This window comes from Elgaria multicarinata, chromosome 11 (genome assembly GCF_023053635.1).
Source record: "Elgaria multicarinata webbii isolate HBS135686 ecotype San Diego chromosome 11, rElgMul1.1.pri, whole genome shotgun sequence".
In the NCBI taxonomy this organism is placed as follows: domain Eukaryota; kingdom Metazoa; phylum Chordata; class Lepidosauria; order Squamata; family Anguidae; genus Elgaria; species Elgaria multicarinata.
The window spans coordinates 33,902,000-33,926,433 of NC_086181.1; the positions used below are offsets into that span (position 1 = coordinate 33,902,000).

Sequence of the window (24,434 nt, forward strand, 5' to 3'; positions counted from 1 at the left end):
GTACGGGTTGTGTTTATTCAGCCCTGAGGAACTCCAACCATCTTCCTGGCAGATGTACTTCGGGGGAGGTTTGCCTGTCCCTTAAAAAAACCCTACAGGTATGTTGACCCACAACTCCCAGCCAGCATTGGGCTCCAAACACACCCTTGAGCTCCAAATGAAATGGAAGAAGGTTTTCTGGTTACTCAAAGATCACATTGATTGAAGGCTTGTGGCCTTTTCCACCGCTTTTGACAAATGTTTCTCTTCCACCAGTAACCTTTTCTTTGGGCAACAGAGATGCTTATCTCGTTCTCACCTATTGGAGATATTATGGATAAGCCGTTAAACCTGATGGGTCACTTATGTCAAATCATTCCACATTAAAATACTCTCGATACAGATGGGGCATGCTTCCTGTTCACCCTGAGCTTTCCAGATCTGTTGGACTATAACTCCAATCAACCCCAGCCATCATGGGAATGATGGGGGTTGTAGTTCAGTACATCTGGAGGGCACCAGGCTGGGGAAGGTTAAATGCTTTATCCCTTAAGAGAAGTGGGAAGGAAGTGGGGGTATTTGTTTACTTTTTGTTGTCTATGTCCATGATTTCCAGCATCATTTAGAGGAGGGAGAAAGGGTAGGAGAGAGCAACTTTACTGGTGTTGTCCTCCTTTTCTTTCAGAGGCTCCTATGTCTTTAAGAGCTGGATGAATGGGAGAAATAGTGTACATTTTTCCCCCATCATAGAGTTGGAGTGATGGGTAAAACTGTACCTCTTGAATTTATTCTTATTCATTTTATTTATTACGTTTTTATACCGCCCAATAGCTGAAGCTCTTGGTCTTAAAAGACTCAGGGGGAATTACCAGGAAAGGAGATGCTCTGACTTTTATACTGCCTGTTTGGTGCATTCTCTTCCCCTCCTTATTGTTTTATTATGATTTTATTAGAATGTAAGCCTATGCGGCAGGGTCTGTACAGCACCATGTACATTGATGGTGCTATATAAATAATAATAATAATAATAATAATAATAATAATAATAATAATAATAAGAAGAAGAAGAAGAAGAAGAAGAAGAAGAAGATGGCAACCTCAACCTGTCCTACAGAATCTAGAACTCTCAAGAGAGAGGATGCAGGAATGGCTGGACCATCCATTTGGGAGATGGGGTCTTTTATCCACCTTTTTATTCCATCCTTCTCCAAGGATCAGGTGTGTTCAGGGTGGTATGGCCATAGGCCCCTTCTCCAAGGAGCTCAAACTGGCACACACACTTCTCCCCACTCACCCATGTTATCTCACAACAACACTGTCAGGTAGGTTAGGCTGAGAGAGGAAGTCCAAGGCAACCCAGTGAGCGTCATGCTTGAATGAGGATTTGAACCTGGGTCTCTCCAGTCCTAGTCAAACACCCTGGCTGCTGCAAATTTATGGTATGTTTTCAATCAGTTTTTAATGTGTATTTTATATCATATTTTTATACTGTTTGCTCTTCGATCCAGAACTGTCACTTGAGGCACAGGTGAACTCAGTGGCAAAGAGCACCTTTTATCAGCTTAGGCCGATATACCAACTGCGCCCTTATCTGGACAGAGATAGCCTAGCTACAGTTATCCATGCTTTGATAACCTCTCGTTTGGATTACTGCAATGCGTTATACGTGGGGCTGCCTTTGAAAACGGTTCGGAAGCTTCAGCTTGTACAAAACAGGGCAGTCCATTTACTAACAGGGACTGGCTGGCGAGATCACATTACGCCAGTCCTTTTACAACTTCATTGGCTGCCAGTCCAGGTCCGGGCCCGATTCAAAGTGCTGGTATTGACATTTAAAGCCCTAAACGGTTTGGGGCCAGGTTATTTGAAGGAACGCCTCCTCCCATATGTACCTACCCGGACCTTAAGATCATCTACAGGGGCCCTTCTCCATGAGCCCCTGCCAAAGGAAGTGAGGCAGGTGGCTACTAGGAGGAGGGCTTTCTCCGCTGTGGCACCCCGGTTGTGGAATGAGCTCCCCAGAGACGTCCGCCTGGCGCCTACACTGTACTCCTTTTGTCGCCAGCTGAAGACCTTTTTATTCACTCAGTATTTTAACACTTAATTTTAACTTAAATTTAAATTATACTGTTTTAACTCTGTATTTTAACCTTATATCAATTTTGCTGCGTGGTTTTATCCTGGTTGTGCTTTTTATATTGTATTTTGTATTTGTGTTTTTAACTTGTTGGTTGTTGATGGTTTTAATTTTTGTGAACCGCCCAGAGAGCTTTGGCTATTGGGCGGTATAAAAATGTAATAAATAAATAAATAAATAAATAAAATATACTTTGAATGGTTTTAGTTTTCGTGAACCGCCCAGGGAGCTTCAGCTGTTGGGCAGTATAAAAATGCAATAAATAATAATAATTTCTTATATTTCGTTTCCCATAGCCAAGGTTGAGGTCAGATGGAAGCAGAAATGCAGGCAGGTATCATTTGATCAGGTTAATTTAGAAGTATTCAAGGTGAAAATTATGTGACGCATTTTGTTAGGTGTTGATCTAGCATTGTTCATGGCCAAATATTGAATTAAGAATGCAATCATACACATGTCTACTCAGAAATAAATTCCATTGAGTTCAATGAGAATTACTTCCAGGTGAGCGAGTATAGGATCGCTGCCATGCATGTTTAGACAGAAAAAAGACCTACAATTCTGGCTGAGGCATGCTGGGAGATGTGGGCCTTTTTTTCTATCTAAACATGCATAGGATTGCAACCTGAGTGAAGCTAATAAATAATCTAGGGCCAGAGATGACACTTTGAAAACATTTTGAAAACTGTATATGGACTGTGTCCTGGGCCCCAACAGTTGTCACTACCGTTATAAACCATTTTAAAGCAGTACTGTAGATCCCGCCTAAGTTAAAAAGGGGACAGGAAATAGGAGGGGAAAGTAAGACTACCTTCTATGGTGTTCTTCAACCCCTTGGTTTGATAAAAGATCAAAGTGTGTCTTAGCACTGTTATCGTTCACAAATATGTAGTAATCAATTGAGGCAAAGTGGGGGCTCAGGCCTGCATTTAAGTCAGATCTTCTGGCCTGAAACCTCTGCCCCTTCATCCAAAATATATGTAGAATGGGGCTATGGTTACTCAGCAGCAAGAAAATTTACTCTGCACATGCTCAAAGGCAACTATATTTCGCCGATGGTGGAATAATCGGGTTAGGTTTTGCTAACAGAAATTTGAAGATAAAAATAGCAAGGCATCAATGGTATAATGGTGCCCAGATACAACAGGGAAAATTCATTGTATGGAAAAGGAAATTTTTTTTTAAAAAAAAAGTTTGAAATAGTTGTGGGAGGAGAGGGGGGAAACAAAGGCCAAGAAGAGGCAAAATGAAAGACTTCTGTTAAGTCTAATGAAGCAAAACTTTGTACCACTCCAATGACAAAACAAAACAGGAAGACAAACCGTGTCTCAGAGCTGAGTGCAGAAAAACTCTTCCTTGCACAATTTTTTGAGGCAGACTGCACAGAACATGGTCAGGCTGCACACACTCTTCATATTTTTTAAGGATGTAGTTATGTAAGAACACACACATTAAGCAATTATAACCCCACAGGGAGGAGAGAAAAAGACTATCTTGTGGGGGGAATTTCCTTGCTTTTCATAAAAGCAGCTAAAGACACAATCCTATCCATGTTTAGACATTTTTTTTAAAAAGCCTACAACTCCCAACATGCCCCAGCCAGCCTGGGAGTTATAGGACTTTTTTTCTATCTAAACATGCATAGGATTGCACCCAAAATAAAAATAAGAACTGTTTTCTAACAAGCCGCAATCCTATGCACACTGACCTGGGGAATAAACCCCATTGAACAGGATTACCTCCGAGTAAGCATACCTAGATTGCGTTGCACAGAACTGTCTATGATGTAGAAAGCGTTTCCTGCAGCCTCACCCCAATCTCCAGTTAAAGAGAAAATGACCATTTGTTCAGTATGTGTTTAATGAAAATGTAACTGGAACAAGTGCTTTCATTCCTCCCCAGCCCAAAATAATATTTATCACGGATGCATTTGGCTTAGGATTTGTGCAGCAAGAATATTTTTATTTTTAAAATAACAGCAGTCGGTAGCCTCCCCCCCCCCACTTCCATTAAAAATAAATCCCCAGCCCAAATCCCTCCCCAATTTAGATTCTCTCATACCCAGGGGATTAATTCTTTTCCTTCCCTATCTCCATCCTTTGGATTCATGTCAGGCTTTCCCCACTGCCAAGTGGATTCTCTGTTGCCGAGTGAGTCCCACACCCCAGTTCAACGTTTCGCCACTGCCCAGGAAGCGCCGGGAAGGTTTCTTGGCCTGGTGGATGGTCTCGTGCTGGTTCCGGTTGGAGTTCTGGCTGAAGCCCTTCCCGCATAGCCGGCACTTGTAGGGCCTCTCGCCCGTGTGGATGCGCTGGTGCTCAATGAGGACGGAGCTGCGGGTGAAACTTTTGCCACAGCTCCCGCACGTGTAGGGCTTCTCTCCTGTGTGGGTGATGTGGTGCCGGATGAAATCCGTGCTGCGCGCAAAGCTCTTCCCACATTCCGGGCACCGGTAGGGCTTCTCGAGCAGCCGGCTTCGCTGGCGCTTCGCCCCCACCTTTGACCTCCAGGGAGGGCTTTCGCCGGGAGGCCGGGTGCCTCCTCCAGGTCCCAAACCCTCTTCGGTTCTCCTCAGGCTTTTCGGCCCACCCTGCCGATCCTCCGCCCTTTGCCGATTCGCCCCCCAGAGTGCCGTCTTCTCCTTGCCGTGAGTCCTCTCGTGCTGGTTACGGTTAGAGCTCTGGCTAAACCCTTGCCCGCAATGGCTGCATTTGTACGGCTTCTCGCCGGTGTGGATTCTCTGGTGTTCCAGGAGGATTGAACTCCGGCTGAAGCTCTTCCCACAGTCCAGACACAAATAGGGCCTCTCCCCAGTGTGGGTCCGCTGGTGCCTCAGGAGATCGGTACTCCGGCGGTAAATTTTCCCGCACTCAGAGCATTTGTAGGATTTTGGTTTACCGCACTGTGACTCTGCGGGGTTCTTGAACTCCCCTTTAGAGGAGGCCAGCTGGTCTTTCACAGAGCCGCCTGGCAGCAGCTCCTTATTTCCAGTCTTGCCGGGGTTACTGGAGGACGTTCCGTTCAGTTCCACACCATCATCTTGCCGGCTTCCTGCTTTGTTCTTGCTTTCAGATGAGAGAGACAGAACCCAGGCAGGATTTGTTACATCTGTTGCAGACAGAAAAGATGTTGGATCACCAGACTTCGTTTTCAAAGCAGAACCCAGTCTCTTCCCCTCCCTTCTACCACCCACCCTTATGCAGTGGCTGGGGAAGCTGCAACTCTGGAAATTTTGCGCCCCTTCCCCACGATTCTCTGGTGTGCAGGTTCTTTGGCTGGCTCTCAGACGGTGTGAGAGTCATGGGACAGTTGTCCCAGGGAACTGCAGCACCCATCATGGGCCACGCTGGTTGGGGGTGATGGGCATTGTATTCTTGGGAAGACAGAATGAAATCTGCTGCAAGAAATGAAGTAACTCTTGGTTTAAAATGGTGAGGTTGCATTCACAGACACAGAGATGCATGTCTACATTGTTCTTTCTTTCTATCTCTTATGAGGCTATAATCCTCTGCAACACTTGCCTGGGAGTAAGCCCTGTTGACCTCAAGGAGGCTTACTTCTGTGTAGACATGTGCTGTTACACTTTTACACACACACACACACACACACACACACACACTTTTGCATAAACCCATTTCACTCTTTCTTCCAGAAGGAGTAAATGAAAAGAGATGATGATGATTTCCCGCGTTTTCTTCAATACTGGGACCCAAGGCGGTTTACAAGATTAAAACATATACAATTAGAACATATAAATATAAATTTACAAAAGTTAAAATAGAAATAACCCCCTGTAATATTAAAAACATTTAAAAAGTCATAAAAACCAAATCACTTTTTTAAAAATAAAACACAGATCCGGGGGGCGGGGAGCGGGAAAGTTTTTGCCTGCCTCCGAAAGTGTAACGAGGAGGGAGCCAGTCTAGCTTCCCTGGGAAGGGAGCTCCAGAGCCTCGGAGCAGCCACTGCGAAGGCCCTCTCCCACGTACCCATCAGGCGTGCCCAGATCTCTCAGGTTCCAGGCTTTGGAACCGGCAGAGGAAACAAATCCTGGGATAGAACCCTGGCTTCAGTCCGCCCTGGTTTACGAGGATCCCCCCGTGCCCACGCGCTCACCCGGTGTCAGCACCAGGGACCTTCCAGCAGGGACGGCCAGCGGCAGGAGGAGGTAGACCGAGCTCTCGGCCGGGCCTCCGATCCCCAGAGGGGGGCAGGCGGCAGGAGCACCCGAGGGATCGCCTGCTGCCATCGCCCGGGCAGGAGGCGGGGGCGAGGGCGGCACAAGGCAGGCGCGGGTCGGGATGCAGCCGGCGCTTGCAACCGACGGTCCCATCCAACAGACGCGACGCAAGGAGTGGCGGGAAAGGGAGGTCTGGCGCTGCGCAGCATCCTGGGAAATGTAGTCCCCCCACACTGGCAAAGGGGTGAGCTTGAAACAGTGGCTCCGATTTCGGTGGGGCTGTGAATGCAATCTAAGTTTTCAGTCGGAACCAGCCAGAATTCTAAAGGAGCTATCCAAGGTGCTGAAGCCTATTCCCAAAACAGATCCCGCACCTTGGATTGCTCCTTTAGAGTTCTAAAAAGTATCCAGAACAGCCGTTACCAACTGGTGCCCTCCAGATGTGTTTGACTACAAGTCCCGGGGGATGCTGGGAGTTGTAGTCTGACACATCTGGGGGGCACCAGGTTGGAGAAGGCTGATCTAAAAGAAAGAAAAGTAGAAGTTTGGGGGCACCCTTCATTCAGGCAAGGCCCTTCCGAGAGGAAAAAGCAGAGGGAAACTCGTGTTTGACCCAATTCCTCCCTAAGAATGAAAGATGACTCGCCTGGCCTCCAGTAGGAAAGACAAACTCAATATTACTGACAAGATCTTGAGCACATAGCACTAAATCATCATCATCATCATCATCATATTATTATTATTATTATTATTATTATTACTACTACTACTATTACTACTACACAATCTTATAAATTAAAGGTGCTGCCAGGTTCGCCGCTTCAATACCTCTGTGGGAAGCGGCATATAAATTTGAGTAATAAGAAAACCTTAAAACACTTGTTGACTTTTGAGGGGGACAAATTTCTTCAAAGATGTTGGAATATGGTAATTTTTCAGTGGATTTCACCAAACTTCACAAAATGCGATGGAGAAAGTGAATCTATGTTTGAATATGTGTGTCTGTTCAGAATGAAATGGGTTCATTACTAGGAAGTGTGCATAGGAGCGCAACATCAGTGAAGGTGAACCTAGGAGATTCTGGATTAACCCAACACGGGGTTATCCCCACCTTGCTACCTCCTATTTCCCATGGAGAATTTTTAAACGTCGTTTTTTATTTCTGTTGGGAGTTAGGTTTTAACTCCAACAGAATTGCATCTCCTTCAAAAATAGCAAATATGGGAAGGAATTACGGTTGGCAATCTGTTTCCTCTCGCTCAATGGCCCTAGTCCTCCCCTCAAATGGCGGCCTCCTGAACGGCGCCACCTAGTATCTGCCCTTACCCAAAATGGCTACCGCCCCTACGCCTTCCACCTGGTTTTCATTTCTCTCACTCTTTTTTTTTGTGCCCTTGCCCAAGATGGCGGGTCTATCAACTTCAGAGGCCCTCACACGCTTACCCAACAAGGCGGTCAGCAGCGCTTTTCTTGAAACGTAACTAGTCTATGATCTACCCCATTATTATTGCTTTTGCCCTAAGCAATGATGGCGATACTTTAGCCGCCCAACCTCGGAAAAGAAGACGCGTGCGTATTGGCTGCGGCCGAAAATAAGGCGTACTGCAATTGGATGAGTTGGATCTCAAGGAGGATCGGGTAGTGTCGAGGAGGGTAGTTAGGAGAAGGGCAGTGGGAGGAGGAAGAAGCAGAAGAAGGAGCCGACGACGACGACGAGGAGGAGGAGGAGGAGGGGGGAGAGCTGGTGAGTTGGAGGGGGGCTCAGGCGGTCACGAACCGGGAGGGGGTGTTTTGTTTTTAAAAAATCGTGTTTGTTTGTTTTTGCTTGTTTATTGCTTGGTATGAGTTTGTTTACTTCTTTGCGATAAAGAAGCCGGAGGAAGTGGGGGGGGAGGCCGGGGGGGAGGTGGGGTTGGAGCGGGGTGATACCCGGTGGGGAGGTGGGGGCCCACTGCGGAAGATGGGCCCGGCGTATTGTGGGGCTGGAGGCCAAGCAGAAGGGTTTTGCGACAGAGCCTTGTTGCGGGGAAGGATGCCCGGGGGTGATGGAGAGGGAGAGAGCTGGGGAGGGGGGCTCCAAGGGGAAGGAGTGGGGAGAAACGCTTGTGTGTGGGGAGGACTCGTGGAGCCGGAGCCAGTAGGTTAGAGGGGGGGATGCAGAAGACGCCTGCATAGGTGGAGGTGCGCTTGGGGGGGGGGTTGGAAAGGGGGGCTGGAGGTTGCCCACAAAATTGGAATGAGGATGAAGGGTTTTTTGGGGGGGCGGTGGTGGGGTGGGAGAAGGTGTTTGAGGAGGAAGCCGGGGCCGTTGCCTCAAGTGCCACCCCTCACGAAGGCGCAACTGTGGGCGCTCCCTGGCACCGCTGGTCCCAGCTGTGGCTGCCGGTTCACTCCTCTGCCCTCCTCTCCAAGCATGAGAGGAGCAAGGATTTGGCCCAGAGCAGCCTTCTCCCAACCTGCTACCCTCCAGATGTTGTGGACTACGGATATACGGAAGGGGGGGCAGTGTCTCACGAAAGAGGGAGCAGTGGGGGAAATCAGTGGGAACACTTTATTGGGGTGGACCTGGGGGTTGAGGTTAAGAGGTGACATCCAAGGGAAAGGGGAGGGTTAGATGTGCTTTACGCCAGCCTTCCCCAATCTGGTGCCCTCCGGATCTTTTGGATTACAGGAGTTGTAGTCTAAAACATCTGGAAAGTACCAGGAAGCAGAAACCTGCCGTAGTCTGTGAAGAATCCCTGGAGAGAAAGAAAGAGATGGAAAGGCAGCCTTAGATGGGCTGTATTTTTCCTAGAATGTAAAATTTCTGGAAATTTTGAAACCAAGGAAAGAAACCGGTTTCTTTTTGGGGGGGTTGGGGGGGGGAAAGGAAATTTTTGGAAAAATTGAAATAATGCAATATTAGCACTTTTTGCAGATTGAAAGTCACTTTGTTACTTTAGGAACCTAAAATGTAATTATGTCCAAGTTGGTTTGGCATAAAATTATTAAGCTTGGTATATTAAAAGTAAAGTGTATTCAAACAATTATTATAAATTGAATCTAATTTTTTAATTAATTTTTACTTCTTTTGGTGACAAATGGAGCTACAAGCTCCTGAACTGTTAGGAACACGTGAACTGTAAAGAACCTCTTTGGTTTTGCCGGTTTATGAGGAGCAGGCAAAAAATAATTTAAAAAACAACAGAGGAAACCATCAACATTAGTAACAAAGAAAATTATTTAGGTCTCTGCTAGTCCTCCACAGTATCAAGCAGACATAAAGCACCCATTCTCATAAAAAGAACTGATGGGGGGGGGAAGCGTGGGGGGGACACACCAAGATCCAGTGAATATGCATGAAATTTAATCAGACTCATTTTCTGACCTATAGCTATCACTATCAGTTTCAGTCTCTGCTTCAGTGGCAGTGGTGCCCCCTGGAGGCAGAAATGCATCTTGCTCTTTCATTTGAGAGTTGTAGTCTCAGTTTGCAACCTAGAACTTGCTTGTCCGTGGTGCACAGAAATTGTAATAATCTGATACTGTACGTAATTTTTAGAAATCATTTGGAGAAGTAGATATCTGAACACCTTGTCTTAAACATTTTATTCATCATGCTAAAATAAAAGATCTCATAATCCATTTTTTCTGTATTTTTTTTCATTTTTTTTCAATTTTGGGGGGGGGAATAAAAAAAGGCTTCGGGGAAAAAACAGGAACCCCCCCCCAGGTTTTTCCCGAATTTTTCCATTTTTTTTCTGGGCCTTCACATCTCTAATTTCCCCTCCATTTTCCTCTAGAATAGCCTTCCCCAACCAGTTTCCCTCCAGGCATTTTGGACTTCAAATCCCATAAGCTCCAGCCAGCATTGGCCAGTGGTCAGGAATGCCGAAACGTCTCGAGGGCCCCAGGTTGAGAAAGTCGGCTCTGAAGCCCTTTCCATTTGTAGTGTCCTACCACTATTCTGCACAGCACACAACTGGATTTGAAAGCAATTTCTAGGAGAGATCCTTGGGTTCCTGGTTTAGGATTACTGCCCCCCTCACTGCTGCCTCCAAAAGACCAGATGCTGGTTTGAAGTAGGGATGGCAAAGAGCAGGAGTAATAGGTATGATGCGTTTTCCACTGGTACTGCAAGCAACAGATTGGCAGGAGAGGTAGAAGGGCCTCTCCTTCCATAGCAAGGGCACAATGGAAGATACTCCCGTAATAAAATACGCGGGGGGACAGGAGGACACACAGTTCAAAGCTGGAGAATGAGATTTTAAAGACTATTGGGTGGGGAGGTATTGAGATGGGAGAGAGGTCGAGGCGTCTTTAATGCGAAGGGAATCGCTCTTCCCTTTTCAGGTTGTTTAGTTTGAGTCTCTGTAGAGCTGCTTTCTCCAATGTGGTGACCCCAGATGTGTTGGATTACAACTCCAATAATTCCCAGTCAGCATGGCCGTTGACTTGGAATTATGGGAGTTGTAGTCCAGTACATCTGAAGGATGCCATGTTGGGGAAGGCTGTTTATTTTTAAAAGATTACTTTTCTATACCATCCATCAGCTGTCTTCAGACGGCTCACAAAATGGTTCACTTGCTCTATAGAGCAAGTGTGGGCAGAGACTGCCCAATGTTACCACTGCCTTTAGCAAGACACCTACTTTCTGCCCATACTCTTGTACACCTCTACTACTTACTGGTTTTTGACGTCTTGATTTTGAACATGTCGCCTCATTTGGCCTCCTCCTCCTTCCTTGGTCTTGCTGGATGGTTTTTTTCCCCCAGCTGTAACTTCCAGCTGAAGACCTTTTTAGTCTCTCAGTATTTTAACACTTAATTTTAACTTAAATTTAAATTTTACTTTTCTAACTTTGTATTTTAATCTTATATCAATTTTGCTGCGTGGTTTTATCTTGGTTGTGCTTTTTATACTGTATTTTTTGTATTTGTGCTTTTAACCTGTTGGTTGTTTTATTAATGGTTTTAATTTTTGTGAACCGCCCAGAGAGCTTTGGCTATTAGGCGATATAAAAATGTAATAAATAAATAAATAAAATAACCCCTAATCAATGTCTGACAGGGAAGGTAATGGAGAGGAGACCATTTGGGGCAACTTTTGTCACGTAGAGGCGCAAATCCACCAAAATGTTGGCCTGTCCACGGTGTGTATCTCTACTGGGATCTTTGAAAAGTTGTGGGCTGGGTGTTTGTTTTGCAACTTGCTTTCCGTTCCATACATGCTTTTGTGGGCTTCCTGTTTCTTCTGATTTAGTCCTTTAAATGGCTTCCCCACCCTGTTTGCATTTGGTGAGAGCCTGTCAAATTTTGCACATCCCACAGTGCTGAGGTTTCCACAGATACACTTCCCAGGCTAGTGCTCAGGCATTTCCCCCCCCCCCCCCCCCCGTCTCCATCCGAACTCCTCATCTGGTTATCCTGGAGAGTCCCTGGGGGAGGAAGGGCAGATTTTGATTGCCACTAACATGCTATTTGTATGTCTGTTAATGATGCATAATTACCTCCTCTGAGGGGGAGGCATAATTACCCCCACCCCACTTGCCTTTGTGTCTTGTTCTCTGCGCATTGGAGGAATAAAGGCTGGAGCTGGCAAGTCTTTGAAACATAACAGGAGGCATTTACAAGGGAACGTGGCCTGTAACACGCTTCAGCTGCAGTCCTAGGTAACTCACGCTGGAGTAAATCCTGTGGAACTCAGAGGGGTTTGCTTCTGAGTAGGTGTGTAAATTGTTCTTAGTTGTGTTCTGAGTAGGTGTGTAAATTGTTCTTAGTTTGGCAGTAAATGTAAACTACTTCCCCTGCTCTTGAAGAACAGAAATGTGATGATCATCTACGTTATAGCTTATGAGAACTCAACCAGGCAGTGGTACATATTCCAGATCAATGCTTTTTAAAGATTCCAGATAAACATTGCGAAGGCCATATGGGGTGCAGCTAAATTTGTGAACAATTTGTGGTTTAATTCTGATTTTCTCTGAATGCCCTTCCGGAAAGGCTCACCTAGTACCTTCCCTTCAGCGCCAAGTGAATAGCTTCTTATTTTCCTGAGTATTTTCCTATTGATTGTGCCCTCAATGTTTGGAAGCCCCTGAATTTGGAGGCTTCCGATCATCCAATGCAGGATGGGAGGAGCAGTGGAGGTGATATTTGCCTCCCTGTCCTCCTGTCTGGCCTTTTTTGCTAGATGGGCTTTTTTTGCCTGTCTAGCTGGGGATCTACGGAGGCCGTGGAAAAGATCCTGGCTTCTCCAGTCTCGTCTTCTCGCTGCCCACTGAAACACCTCCTTTCCTCCCTCTCTGAGGTTGCTTTTCTGACCTTGGAGAGCAGCCAGCATGCTTCTTTCCCTGCCAGCTGCAAGGGAGTGGGATAGGGTATCGGATCCCCAACTCCCCATTCTGAGGTTGGAGCAGTGCCTTCGTGTTTTAACTCTGTTGGGTTAATGCTTTGCTGTTGCCGGTTTGATTTCTTTAAGGTGCAATCCTATGCATGTATCGGATTTCTTTAGGGCGCAATCCTATGCATGGCTGGCTGGGGAATGCTAGGAACTGTAGGACTTTTTTCCTGTCAAAACATGCATAAGATTGTGCTCTTAGGGCACAGTCCTTTGAAGAGAGCCGACAGCCTTCGAACTTGGAGGCTGCCAAGTATACAGGTCTAGGTGATCATTGCCTCTGCAGTCTGGCCACCTTGCATTTCTGCTAGATGGGTGATTTTGCCCATCTAGCAGTGGTGCTTCAGAGCAGGAGGGAAAAAGGCTGGGGCTGCCTTAGGAAATGTCCTATGGCTGACGCCCAGTCACTTCCCCTCCCTGCTCCTAGGAACACTGACGCCCAGTCACTTCTCCCCACTGCCCCCTAGCCGTCGAGGGTCCATAGGATTGCTCTCTTAGTTTTGTCCTGGGATGGGTTTTTACTCTGGCTGATTTTTAGAGCTTTCTTGGTTTGTCTTTATAGTTTTAAACTGTTATTGTTAACAGCCCACAGGATATTGTTAAGAGGTGAAGAATGAGGACCTGGTGGACTGTCCCGGGGCGGCCTCCAAATCCTTGATCCTAGGGAGGTGCCTTCCGAGGCCAGCCATGGAGTGCCCCCTTCTTGAAGGAACATTGGAGGGGGACCCCCGGCCTGTGTCCACCTTGGAGAGGCGGATCAGGCGACGGAAAGTAATCATCTACAGGTGAGAGAAGAGCAGGTCTCCTCCTTGGAAACTCAGGTGCTGTTGCCTTGCAAGTCTTCATCTCTTGCTCCCTGTCGTTTCGCATTTTCAGGCCTGCCCCTGAGGAGCTGGGATCCCCCGTCCTGCGGCAGAAGCCCCTCGAGAGAGGCAGGACGTCTCCGCTCCCATGCGCGGATGCAGGGCGGTCGCCCAGCAAGAGGCAACGGCTCCGGCAGGGCTCGCCCCCGAGGGTGGAAAGGCACGGCTGGGTTTGTGGCAAGGCAGGCGAGACTCTATGGCGTGTGGCGTCTCCCATGGAGAAGCAGCAGCGGAGGGCGCTGGCTGTCGGCCTGGAGGACTTTTCCATCACCCAAGTGCCTGTGAGGATGCTGCGGAGGAAGGGGCAGAAGGGGGAATAATAATAATAATAATAATAATAATAATAATAATAGGGGTTCCTAATGGGCCATGATTAACGACGTGTTTTCTGGGAAATTTTGAATTGGGATTTTTTCCTATGTTAGGTAATTTTCATTGGGATTGTGACATTGAGCTCAATTTCTTTACCTTTTTTTATTTGCCATTTAGTTGTTCCTTTTGTAACCCTCCTGGGGAGTATGACTGAAGGGCAGTGTAAATATACTTCAAATAATAATTTTAAAAATAGAAATACATTCCCTTGCCCCTTGGAAAGGTAGCTCTTGTCAAGGACCAACGCAGGAGTCCAGCCACCAGTTCCCTAGTTTTCCCACTATGCACTGCAACTCCCATGATGCTTTGCGCCAGCAAATCCAAAGTATTGTGCTGAACGATACCCAGCAGGGGTAAGCAACCTGGCGCCCTCCAGATGCTTCAGGCTACAACTTGCTTCAGCCACCACAGCCGATGGTCCGGGATGATGGACCCCTTGGTCCATAACATCCCTGAGGGCGCCATGTTGCCTACCCCTGGAATTCAGGGCTCCTCTTGCGTGGTGGGGAAGGAGTCGGTTCACCCCTATTAAGTTATCTGCAGGGTGGATTAGCCCCCGCTGACTACGTTCTTGTGTGAACAGGTTCAGGGAGGGAGGAGGAAGGGGGCCTTTGATGGCGCTTGTTCCTAATCTATTTCAAACTTGGGGATGCGACTGTCTTTGCCCAGGAGGATCCACCAGGGTGCCCACCTCTCCAAAGACCCACCACCTCTCTCCGCGAAACTGCCCTCAGCCCGGCTGCTGTGAGTGGAGACGTTGGTTCTAGGCCAGCGACGGGCCGGAGTAGTGCCATCGGCAGGTGAGCAAGGGTCCGTGAGACTCGAGAGACTGGAAGGCCGCAGGGGGAGCACCTGGCATGAAGCTTCTGCTCCTTCTCGCTCCTTCTCGCACAGGTTGTGTCCTGCCACGGGGAACTGCCCACCCTGCCAGGAGCCTCGGGAGCGGCTGACTCATGCGTGCCGGCAGCTTTGGGACTGGAGGCCGTCTCCCCCTCAGTGCCGGGAGTCGGAGCGCCTGCAAGCCAAGCGGCAGCGCCTGCAAAAGGGCGTCCCCCTGGCCAACGGGACCAATGGGGCCCGGGCCTCCCCGCCGGACCAGGCTCCCCTGCAGATCGTGACCGTGGGTTTGGAGGACGGTGCCTTGAGCCAAGCCCTGGTGAGTTTGGGCCGGGGGGTGGGGGCGGCGGCCCTCAGAAAGGGGGGAGGAGGGCAACGATGTGGGACGTGGAGGGTGACGCCTCGGTCCACGTTTTGGTTCAGACGTCTTTTCTCGCTGGCAGGATGCCGGCGCTGGCAAGGAGCAGCTGGAGACCTCCCCGCCCCCCTGCAGGTTAGTGCTCCCTGCTCCAACCCAGCTAAGGCCTGGACCTGGCTGCCCTCTATTCTCCCCGCCTTCGTGATGGGGCCAAATATGCAGCAAGGAAACTGACCGTCGTCGAGGGTTAGCTCTGCTGATACCTCTTATGTCCTTTTACACCCCAGGAGACCTTGGGATGGTAGTTTCTTTCCCTTTAGCAGGAATGTTGATTTGAGTGTTTCAAGAGCCAGGGTGGGCAATCTGGCGCTCTCTCGCTTGTGGGACTACCACTCCCATCATCCCCATTGGCTGGGTGCAATGAGGCCTGTAGCCTAATACACCTGAAGAGCACCCGCTTGGGAAGGCGACTCTACTCTAGACCACCCTGGTTTTGAAGGACCGGAGGAAGCTGCTCCTCACGTTCCCTGCCTTTCTGCTCTCACTCAGGAGCGATCAGCTGACGTCACCTCCCCAATCACCTTCTCTGGATGCGGAAAAGCCGGCCCCTTCAGTCCTGGGTGAGCACAGCCATCAAACAGGTGGGTGAACTCTGCATGGAGAACTGTTCCCTCTTCGTCTGGGTTTCAGGGCAAGGGGGTATTTTGGAGGTGTGCAGAAGTCAGGGTGTGGGTAAGTTTTTACTGGGCCGCCGCTGGTCCCAGTGAATTTGCCAAACTCTTTGCAAACTTCAATCCTACAAGCACATTTCCCTTGTGTAGTTGGACTTACTTAAAATATTTGTCTCTTGCTCTTCCACCGCTTCAGTCGTCAAGGCAGCTCGCCGACACCGTTGAACAAAGTTGCTTTTGGTTTCTGGGAGGGAGGTTTCCACATTTAGGTCTTCCACCTTAGAACAAGCCGACACCCCCTTGCCTTGTGCCTGCCGTCCACGCCAGAAGGGCCGAGACATTCCAGCATTGTGCATGATGCCTCAGTGATGGCAGCTGGGTGCTAAGCAAGCCCCCTCCAGAAACACCCATAACCCTAGACCAGCCTCCCCACACTGGACGTGTGAATCCAGTTATAACCCACATTCAACGTTGAACGTGGGTCGTCATCGGTTCTTGTTGAAACGTGGGTTGTTGCGTTGTCTGAAACCAGACGCGATAACCCACGGTTTGTTAACCACGAACAACCATGAAGAGTTTGTTGTTGCGAATGGCGGGTTGTTCAGGATTAACAAGCCATGGTTCGTTATCGTGGCTGGGTTCGGACAACGCGACAACTCACGGTTCAGCGACAAGCGGCCCGCAACCTTGAGTGCGGGTTTTCAGTCAGTGTGTCGGTGGGGATGGGGTAAGTCGACTTCCCTTCCTGCCCTGGATCCGCCACTGTGCTCTTTCCGTCCTGATCTGCCTTCGCCAGCTAACCTTGCAGACAAAATGGAGGTCCGAGGGACAAGGTGATAGGGTGGGGGACCAAAATGGAGGCCGTGCCTCAGAAAGTCAGGAGCGCCAGGGCACGCGTGACGAGTTCCTGCGTCGACTGTGTGCAGGCAAAGAAGGAAGGAAGGTTTGAGCCAGATGCAAACAGCCAGGGGACCGATCAGGTTCCAAGCCAGCTTTCCCCCACCTGCTCTCAACGTGTTGGACCATAGCCCCCATCATCCCCAGCAGGCCTGGCTATTGGCTAGCCTGCTCCAACCGTGCTGGGACAACCCAGCAGAAGGGTGCCAGGTTGGGGAAGGCTGATATTGATAGGCCAGGCTGGCTGGGGATGATGGAGGTGGTAGTCCCAACACACCCTGGAAGACGGGGGATTGCGGAAGGCTGTTGTAAAGGCGTGGTCCTCCTGCGTTCCTTCGGCCCTCCTGCGTCACTGCCCCCTTTTTCCTCCCTCCCGCCAGGTGCGTCCTCCGAAGCGCGCTCCTCCTGGCCCCCTCCGGTTTCCACGCTCTTGCGTCCATCAGCGCCTCCCCGTTTTCGGCAGTGGGGCCTGGCCCCTGTCTTCCAGACCATGCGCTCGAAACTGGAAGCCTTTGCCGACATCTTCCTCAGCCCGTCCAAGCCTGCCCTTCCGTCAGCCGAGGGGACGACACCATCCCTGCCTCCGGGTCCCCGGGGAAATGCGGACCAGGCAGCCGCCCAGGCAGGAACCCCGCGCCAAGGAGTCAACATCGAGGTGAAAATCGCCATTTCGGAACCCCGTCCCCGGAAGAGAGGCTGTCCTCACGAAGCGGAGGAGGAGGAAGAGGAGCCAGGCAGTGTGGTGGTGAGCGGGCGGCCCCCCATCCGCCAGTGGCGCCTGAACGAAGGGGACCCTGCTCCCCAGCCCCGCCTCGGACGCAGCTACTCCTGCCCGGACTTCCCCGGGGCTCGCGCTTGGCAGGCCTCCCCCACGGCCCTCCCTTCGTTCTCGCAGCTGCGGCAGCGCCGGCACACCGTCTGCAGCCTGGAAGTGTCCCGAGAGCTGGGCCGGCCCACCCCGCCCTGCCTACGCAAGGAAGTGTACCCGTTCAGCACGCCCCCCTCCCGCCTCCTGCTCGGCCCCCTGGGACATGTGCCCCACTACGACAGCTCCTCCTACACTTCCCCGGTGCCTTCCTGCTGCCATGAGTCTGACCCGGTGTGTTCCAGGTAATGCCTCTCTTCTCCCTCCCTCCCTCCCTCCCTGCCTTGCCCCACTCAGAAGCTCAGTGTTATTCCTTGGGTGTTGCTCTTAGAGCTGTGCATTTAGGCCAGCCCACCCCAACAGGGCACGGACAGTCCTTTCGCCGGGAAGGTGCTCCCCTCAGAGTCCCGATCTTTCTTCTTTTTTTAAAAGGCCTCGATTGGTTAAAAAGTGGAAATGTGGCGAGTCTGTGCCAGGGGTGCAGAACTTCAGACCCGCAGGCCAAATCTGGGCCTCTGGCAGTCACGCCCCCTTCCCCTGACCACCCATCATTTGATGGTTTCCTGGCTTCTGGGCAGTTTCCTCCTCCCCTGTTCCAGAAGACTGAAATGTCTCTTCTAAGGCTTAGTTACCGGCAGTGAGAGCTTTAAGCTACAAAATGCTGGTATTTGGGGCACAGCCCACCACCGGGAGCTTCTCCGAAATGGCACGCGGCTGTCGGACTGAAAGACGTCCCCCACCCCTGCTCGATGGTCGTTGCAGTGGGGCACTTCCTTCGCCTTTGAAAGGTCCCGTGTTCTGTCCCCTCGTAGGTTTTCCCAAGCTTGGGTCTCCAGATGTTGGTGGCCTACAACTCCCCATCATCCCTATCCAGGATGGCCAGGGGTGATGGGAGTTGTTGCCCAACATCATCTGGAGACGCAAGGTTGGGGAGCGCTCAAGAGCTTGTAGAGTTGGCAACTTGCGGCCCTCAAGGGGTTGCCGGGCTGCATGTCTCTCTCCATCCCTCACCGTCGGCTGTGCTGACTTAAGACTGGCAGGAATTGCCCCTCAACCACATCTAGAGGGGCACCGGTTGCCCCCCCCCCCCCGCAGCAAGCAGGGCTGGCAAAGGCTTTGTCCTGAGCCCCAGTCGAGATGGCCTGGAAGCAGCAGAGGTCTGACTGCGTAAGGCATGCCTGCATTTCCGTGCGTTGTCTAGTGCTGGAGGCTTATGGGATGGGCCGCTTCTTCCACTCCCGGGCAGGAGGGCTCCATTCCCCCTCTCCACTCTGCCCCCCCCCATTTCATAACCCCCATGAGTCTTTGCACCGTCAACGTTCAGAGGCCCAGCGTTATCCGTTCATTTAACATTTCACCTCCTTTGCTCCCTTCCCTAAGTCGACAAGTGAGTGCTTCCTGTCTAGGGACGGTCTAGGGCTCACTTCTTCTTGTATGTGTCTCCCCTCCTGCCCTGCCCCATCCTCATAGGGACATCTCCCCCTCCCCAGACGGCAGACAGAAGGGGGCCAGGATTGGCCTGGACGTGGCTGACTCTGAGCTGGTCACATCAGAGCAGATGATGTTTTCCGAGACTGAGATGAAGGTCAGTTGCTGCCTGACGGAGGTCTGGTGCATGGAGGGGCTGTGAGGAATGGGTGGCTGTGGATCATGCCCCTCCCCCCCGCACACCTAGGAATTTTGCTTTTGTTTTGCCATCGCTCCCTTTCACAGCCCTCTTCCTCAAAACTGCAGGGATCCCAAGAGAACACCATGGGAAAGGTCTCCTGCATAAGAATCCGGAAGACACCAGCCAGGCAACAGGCCAATCTCACTCCCATGGGGCTTCCTCGGCCTGTCAGGTGAGGGGGTCCCCAAGCAGAGAGGGACAGTTTTCGGGGTGACTGAGAAAGTTAAGATTCAGATTCTCCTGTGTTTGGAGGCGAGGTGCGGGGCTGGAAGGCGACAACCACGACCCCCGGGGCAGACGAGTGCATGTGTGTGTTGTGTGCAGAATGGAATCTCCTGGCAAAGAACCAGAACTGTCCACCCATTTCAGGGATCGTCTGTGTTTTGATCCCATTCAAACCAATCCAGGGCCTCTCTGACTGGGTCCACTCTAGCTGGTAGGTTAGAGATGAACGTTCTGGAGAGCTGGGGGCAGGTGGGGATGGAGCTAGAGGAATGGAGGTGCTGGAGCCTGGAGTTCTGGGATCTCAGGAAGGCCCGATAGGCAAGGCGGCCAGGGTCGGATAGAAATATACCGCACGCTAAGAGCCCAGTCGTTGGCCCCCGTGGGAACGACGTGAGCTACAGCGGCCTTCCCCAACCCAGTGCCTCCCAGATGCGTTGGATCACAATTCCCATAATCCCATCCGGTTGGGAAGGGTAACAGGGCTGCCCCAATCCACTGCGAGGAGAAGGCCTCTAGATTCGCGGGAAAGCTCTGTGACCGGCCTGACCGCTCTGTTCTTTTTCTCAGGCTGAACAAGAAGGAGTTCAGTCTGGAGGAGATCTACACCAACAAGAACTACCGCACGCCCACGGAGAAGAGGTGAGGAGGGCCATTTGGAGGGCCGCTGGCTGTGGGCAGCATTGGCGCTGCATGTGCCCATGCGTGGACGCACGCAGGCTCCCTTTCTCGCTCTGCTGGGCTGTTTCCGGCGGGGAGCCCCGGATCCCATCCCAGAGCAATAAGTGCAAAGCGCAATCGGAATGTATTTGTATTTATTGCAAAAAGGGCTTTATTGTGCCACGGGGGGGAGGGCATAGAGAATTGGCAGCGCAAGCTCAGCTTTGTCTCTGAGCCTGGAGCACAGGATGGAGCAACTTCAAGAGCTTGGGCCTACAACTCCCATGATCCTTCACCATTGGCTTTGCTGACTAGAGCTGATGGGGACTGTAGGGCGAAACATCCAGAGGGCCTCAGGTTGGCCACTCCTGCTCTAGCGCCTTGGCAAGTACTGGCCGGGAAGCTGTCCATGCCAGAGACTGATTGGGAGCAGGGGTGTCGAAAAAGAAATACGAGTCAACGGTCAGCGACCTGCAGCTTTAGCATCGGCCCCATATTATTTTGTTTATTTATTTTTATATCCCGCCTTTTTTCCTCCATAAGGAACCCGAGGAGGCGTACATAATCCTCCTCCTCCTCCTCCTCTCCATGTTATCCTCACAACAACAACCCTGTGAGGTGGGTTGGGCTGAGAGTCCGACTGGCCCAAAGTCATCCAGTGGATTTCCGTGGCCGAGTGGGGACTAGAACCTGGTTCTCCCGACTCCCAACCCAACACTTTAGCCACTACACCGCACTGGCTCTCTTACGAAAGCAATGTGTCATTTGACTCAAATGGGCGGCTGTATGGTGGCCAACGTGCTCCTGGCCGTGGCTTTTCTAGGGCCCTTGGTGTCGTCGGCGTCCTGCTTCTGTCTGTACTCTGGATGCCACGTAGGCCGCCTGTTGCGGCCCTTCAGATTTTAGCTGCCTTCTTGAGAAGGGCTTGGTTTCCCCCCCCCCATTTAAATGTCTCGAGTTCTCAAGGTTGATGAGGCATGAGTTTAATATGGGAGCAGTTAGTGCTGCAGGCTCTGGATTTAAAGAGAGCTTCAGGCAGGGAGCTGTCTTGTTACAGAGCTTTCTATTCCTGCCTCTTCCCAAACCTCTTTCTTGCTTGACGTTTTACCACATGCCACCCACGATGTTGCCCAGATAATCCAACTTCAACCGACACCCCCCCCCCCCGCGCGCTTTCCGCCCAGACGATGACGACGTTTGCGCTTTTCATGGGTTCTAGCTGCAGAACACTGGGAGTGGGGGTGTCCCTGCCTTCCTGGCCTTCCTGCCAGGCCAGCCTTGCTGTGGGGTGGGGAGTCTCTGCGATGCCCCTCCCCCTTGACTTGCGTCCCACCACCTCCCCACTCTCCCCTGCAGGTCGTTTGAGACCATCTTTGAGGTGCCGCTGGAGCGCAACGGGGCCCTCGTCTTCACCAGCCAGCGCAAGCTCAAGCGGGCTGTGGAGTTCCGGGAGGGAGGCCTTCCCCGCAAGCAGCGCAAAGCCCGTTCCCGAGGGGGCCGCCGGGCAGGCGGGGGGCGTCGTCGGCTGCCCCAGGCCCCAGAGCTGGAAGAGATGCTGCAGCAGCGGCTAGCTGAGCTGGATGCCCTATTTGAGCAGGAAGAAGAGGAGGAGGGCTGAGCAGAGCAGAGCCTCCGTCTCTCCAGAGGAAAGGGCAGGGCTCCTCCTCCCCCCACTCCACGTGCCTCTTCCTTCCTCGAAACCAGCGAGAGCTGTGCTTTTTCCCCCTCCAAGCCACCATTACCACTCCAGGTCTCCCTTTATTCTCCTCCCCCCCCGCTGCCAATTGGTTCCCTGTGACTGTGGCCTTGTAATCCGTCGACCCTTCACCACTCTCTCCGAGCTGCTACGAAAATGGGGGTCGGGCGTCACTCAAGGCCAACTGCCCGATCGCCATGGTGCCTTTTTTGGCGACACGTCAGTCCCCTTTCGCTCAGCTCTTTGGCTCCGGAGCACGAGGGGGACGAATGTATGCGGGGCCCCAAAGTTGCCCGTTCTCTGTACTCCGCTTCCTACGCACAATCAGACCTGTGGTGCCTCGCCGGTGTGTGGGGGTGTTTGCGTGTGTAGGCCCAGCGTGCCATCGTGCCACCTGCTAAAGACTTAGCCCAGTGAGGGACACGCCTAGCGGCAGTGGGGGCTAACTACTGTCCTCCTAAGGCTGCCATTGCCACCAGAGCAAAACCTGAACGCAGAACACACGAGCCTGTTGGCTGGAACGGTCAAACAGAGGGATTCTGGGAAAGCAGCAGCAGGGCCAGGCTTGTGCTGAAATGTGAAGGCAGGAAAGATGTGTCAAGAGGCTGGGAAAGGGGTCTGTGTCCTTGCCAATTGTTACAGCACCGATCCCTTGGGGGTCTCTGCCCTGGATTGAGTCCCAAGTTTAGATCAACTTTCTGGGGTTCTGTTAGGAATGCTTGGGGGCGGGGGGAGGTTTGTTTGACATTTTTTGTATTAAGCTATATTTCTAATAAACTTCACAGCTTGGGGGAAGAAGTGTAGTTTTGGTTGCTCTTTCACTGAACGCGCTCTGTGCCTGTGTGGACCCCGCATGCGGTACACGGGGCCTGGGCACCCTCCAGGAAATTAAGACGGCAGCGGCTGCAGCAGCTTCGCGCCTCGCTGCTTTGCCAAGTCCCTGCCCCCTGTAAAGCTGGTAGGCTGGGATCAGAGCAGCACTCTGCGGAGCAGTAAAGCACTGAGTCAGGAGGTGGCTGGTGCAGCCTCCGAAGCTTTTTCGGAGACTGCATACAGTGCGCTGCAGCCCAGAGGCATTCCAGGATAATAAAGACGGAAACTCCGTCACTTGGCTCTTCTCTTCAAGAGGCCAAGTTAAAGAATGATTTTAAAATAGTTGTTTTTAAAAAGGGGATCGCTGTTGTCCTGAAAGGCAATACCATTTGCCCTACCATACCAGGTTCTAACGCTAGACTTGGGGAAACTCTAGCCAGGGCTGGGCCAAGTAATTTTGCCTCAGGACCTGCCCTTCTGGAATGAAAACCAATAACAAATTGGGGATTACATGCAGTTTCCAGTTCAAGTTATTGCTCCAGCCAATTTGCCTCCTGTCAGGAATGGTGGCAGATGTGTATTGGCTATGGTGGAGAGAAATTGCTGCTAGGCACCATATCTACTTTCTTGTCTGCTATGACAAGAAAAACCAAACACAGTGACTGGGTTCAGACAGCATGATAACCCACGCACAAGGGTTGAGTGTGGGCTGCTCAACCATTGGTTATGTTGCCTGAACCCATGGTTTATTATTGCAGCTGGGTTTGGACAATGGAACAACCTGCGTTTCAACCACAAACCCTGGTTCAATGACAACCCAAACTCAATCCTTGAGTGTGTCTTATTGTGTAGTTTGAATCCAGACATTGTTCTAGTACAGTGTTTACAAAGATGAGAGGACACTAATGATGCCATTTTTGGATTGATATAATCTGTGATGCAATTTCTCCAAACTTGCACCTGATGCCTAGTTTAAAATTTGCTCAGAGTCTTATTAAAATGCACCTGCTTTGCTACCACTCCCAAGTTTGAGTCCAACAACTATGAAATTAACATTTCTTCTCATTACAAGAAAAGACAACGTGCCTGACTTCTTTCTTGTAGTTGGTACTGCAACCCAGTGACATCTCATTAGAGCAGGCTAATTATTTTTGGGGTGTGTGTGAGAGAGAAATCAAAATATCGTATTCAGTATAGCAAATCCCTTGATATATTTGTTTAGTAGAAATTGCCTTTTATTTATTTATTTATTTATTTATTTATTTATTTATTTTATTTAGAATATTTATAGACCGTTCCCCATTGTCCAGGCCAGATTCTGTAGCTTTAAAATTGCATCAGAGGAGCTTTTCTCAGTATTGTTGTGGATTAAAGAAGACACCCCAAATTCTTCCTCTAGACTTTAAGTTGTCCTTCTCTTTATTACCATGCTACATTTCTAAACTAAATGGGGGTACAAACAGCTGAGTTCCACTCTTCACTACCCCACTTGCATGGTGGTGGAAAGAAGCTGGGATAGCTTTGATGAGTATCTCCAAAATATTGCTAGGCATGCAGATGACACACAGGTTGCTGTGACTGGTTGCTTTTGGGGGCCACCATCTTAGAACAAGATGACAGCTGTCAGGTGATTGCATTGTATTTACCTGGTTCCACTTCAAAGCTGCTTTCCCTTCCAATCCCCACTGTGGAGAGGAACTCAAGAAAGATGCTTGTGGACAACATTTGCCTAAGAAAATCTTGGTTGCCTACTGTGGGTCCTTCAAGCCATATCAGGTGCGTGTCTGGGATGGTGACGTCTGGCTTGCCCTTGATGTTTCACTACTGTGGTTGTTGC

General features: G+C 50.6%; 2 protein-coding genes across 5 annotated transcripts; one reads left to right on the top strand and one right to left on the bottom strand.

Annotated features, from left to right (window-relative positions):
* Positions 1-4,107: 4,107 nt before the first annotated feature.
* Positions 4,108-6,403, bottom strand: ZNF768 (zinc finger protein 768). 2 transcript variants are annotated; one of them, XM_063138352.1, is made up of 2 exons: positions 6,233-6,403; positions 4,108-5,224 (listed from the first exon to the last, which is right to left on the bottom strand). In XM_063138352.1, exons 1-2 carry the CDS (start codon positions 6,363-6,365, stop codon positions 4,227-4,229), a joined length of 1,131 nt encoding a protein of 376 aa, XP_062994422.1. In that variant the 5' UTR covers positions 6,366-6,403; the 3' UTR covers positions 4,108-4,226. The 2 variants fall into 2 exon arrangements, with proteins under 2 accessions (XP_062994422.1, XP_062994423.1); XM_063138353.1 differs by lacking the exon at positions 6,233-6,403 and adding an exon at positions 6,106-6,191.
* A 1,533-nt stretch (positions 6,404-7,936) lies between these two features.
* PRR14 (proline rich 14) lies at positions 7,937-22,646 on the top strand. 3 transcript variants are annotated; one of them, XM_063137559.1, is made up of 13 exons: positions 11,352-11,427; positions 13,260-13,459; positions 13,551-13,818; positions 14,579-14,709; positions 14,804-15,065; positions 15,190-15,239; positions 15,654-15,745; positions 17,053-17,417; positions 17,568-17,782; positions 19,008-19,122; positions 19,272-19,378; positions 19,999-20,070; positions 21,445-22,646. In XM_063137559.1, the coding sequence occupies exons 2-13, from the start codon at positions 13,362-13,364 to the stop codon at positions 21,704-21,706; spliced, it is 2,037 nt and encodes a 678-aa protein (XP_062993629.1). In that variant the 5' UTR covers positions 11,352-11,427; positions 13,260-13,361; the 3' UTR covers positions 21,707-22,646. The 3 variants fall into 3 exon arrangements, with proteins under 3 accessions (XP_062993628.1, XP_062993629.1, XP_062993627.1); XM_063137558.1 differs by lacking the exon at positions 11,352-11,427 and adding an exon at positions 7,937-8,040 and having other exon boundaries at positions 17,053-17,782; XM_063137557.1 differs by having other exon boundaries at positions 11,353-11,427; positions 17,053-17,782.
* The last annotated feature ends 1,788 nt before the right edge of the window (positions 22,647-24,434 follow it).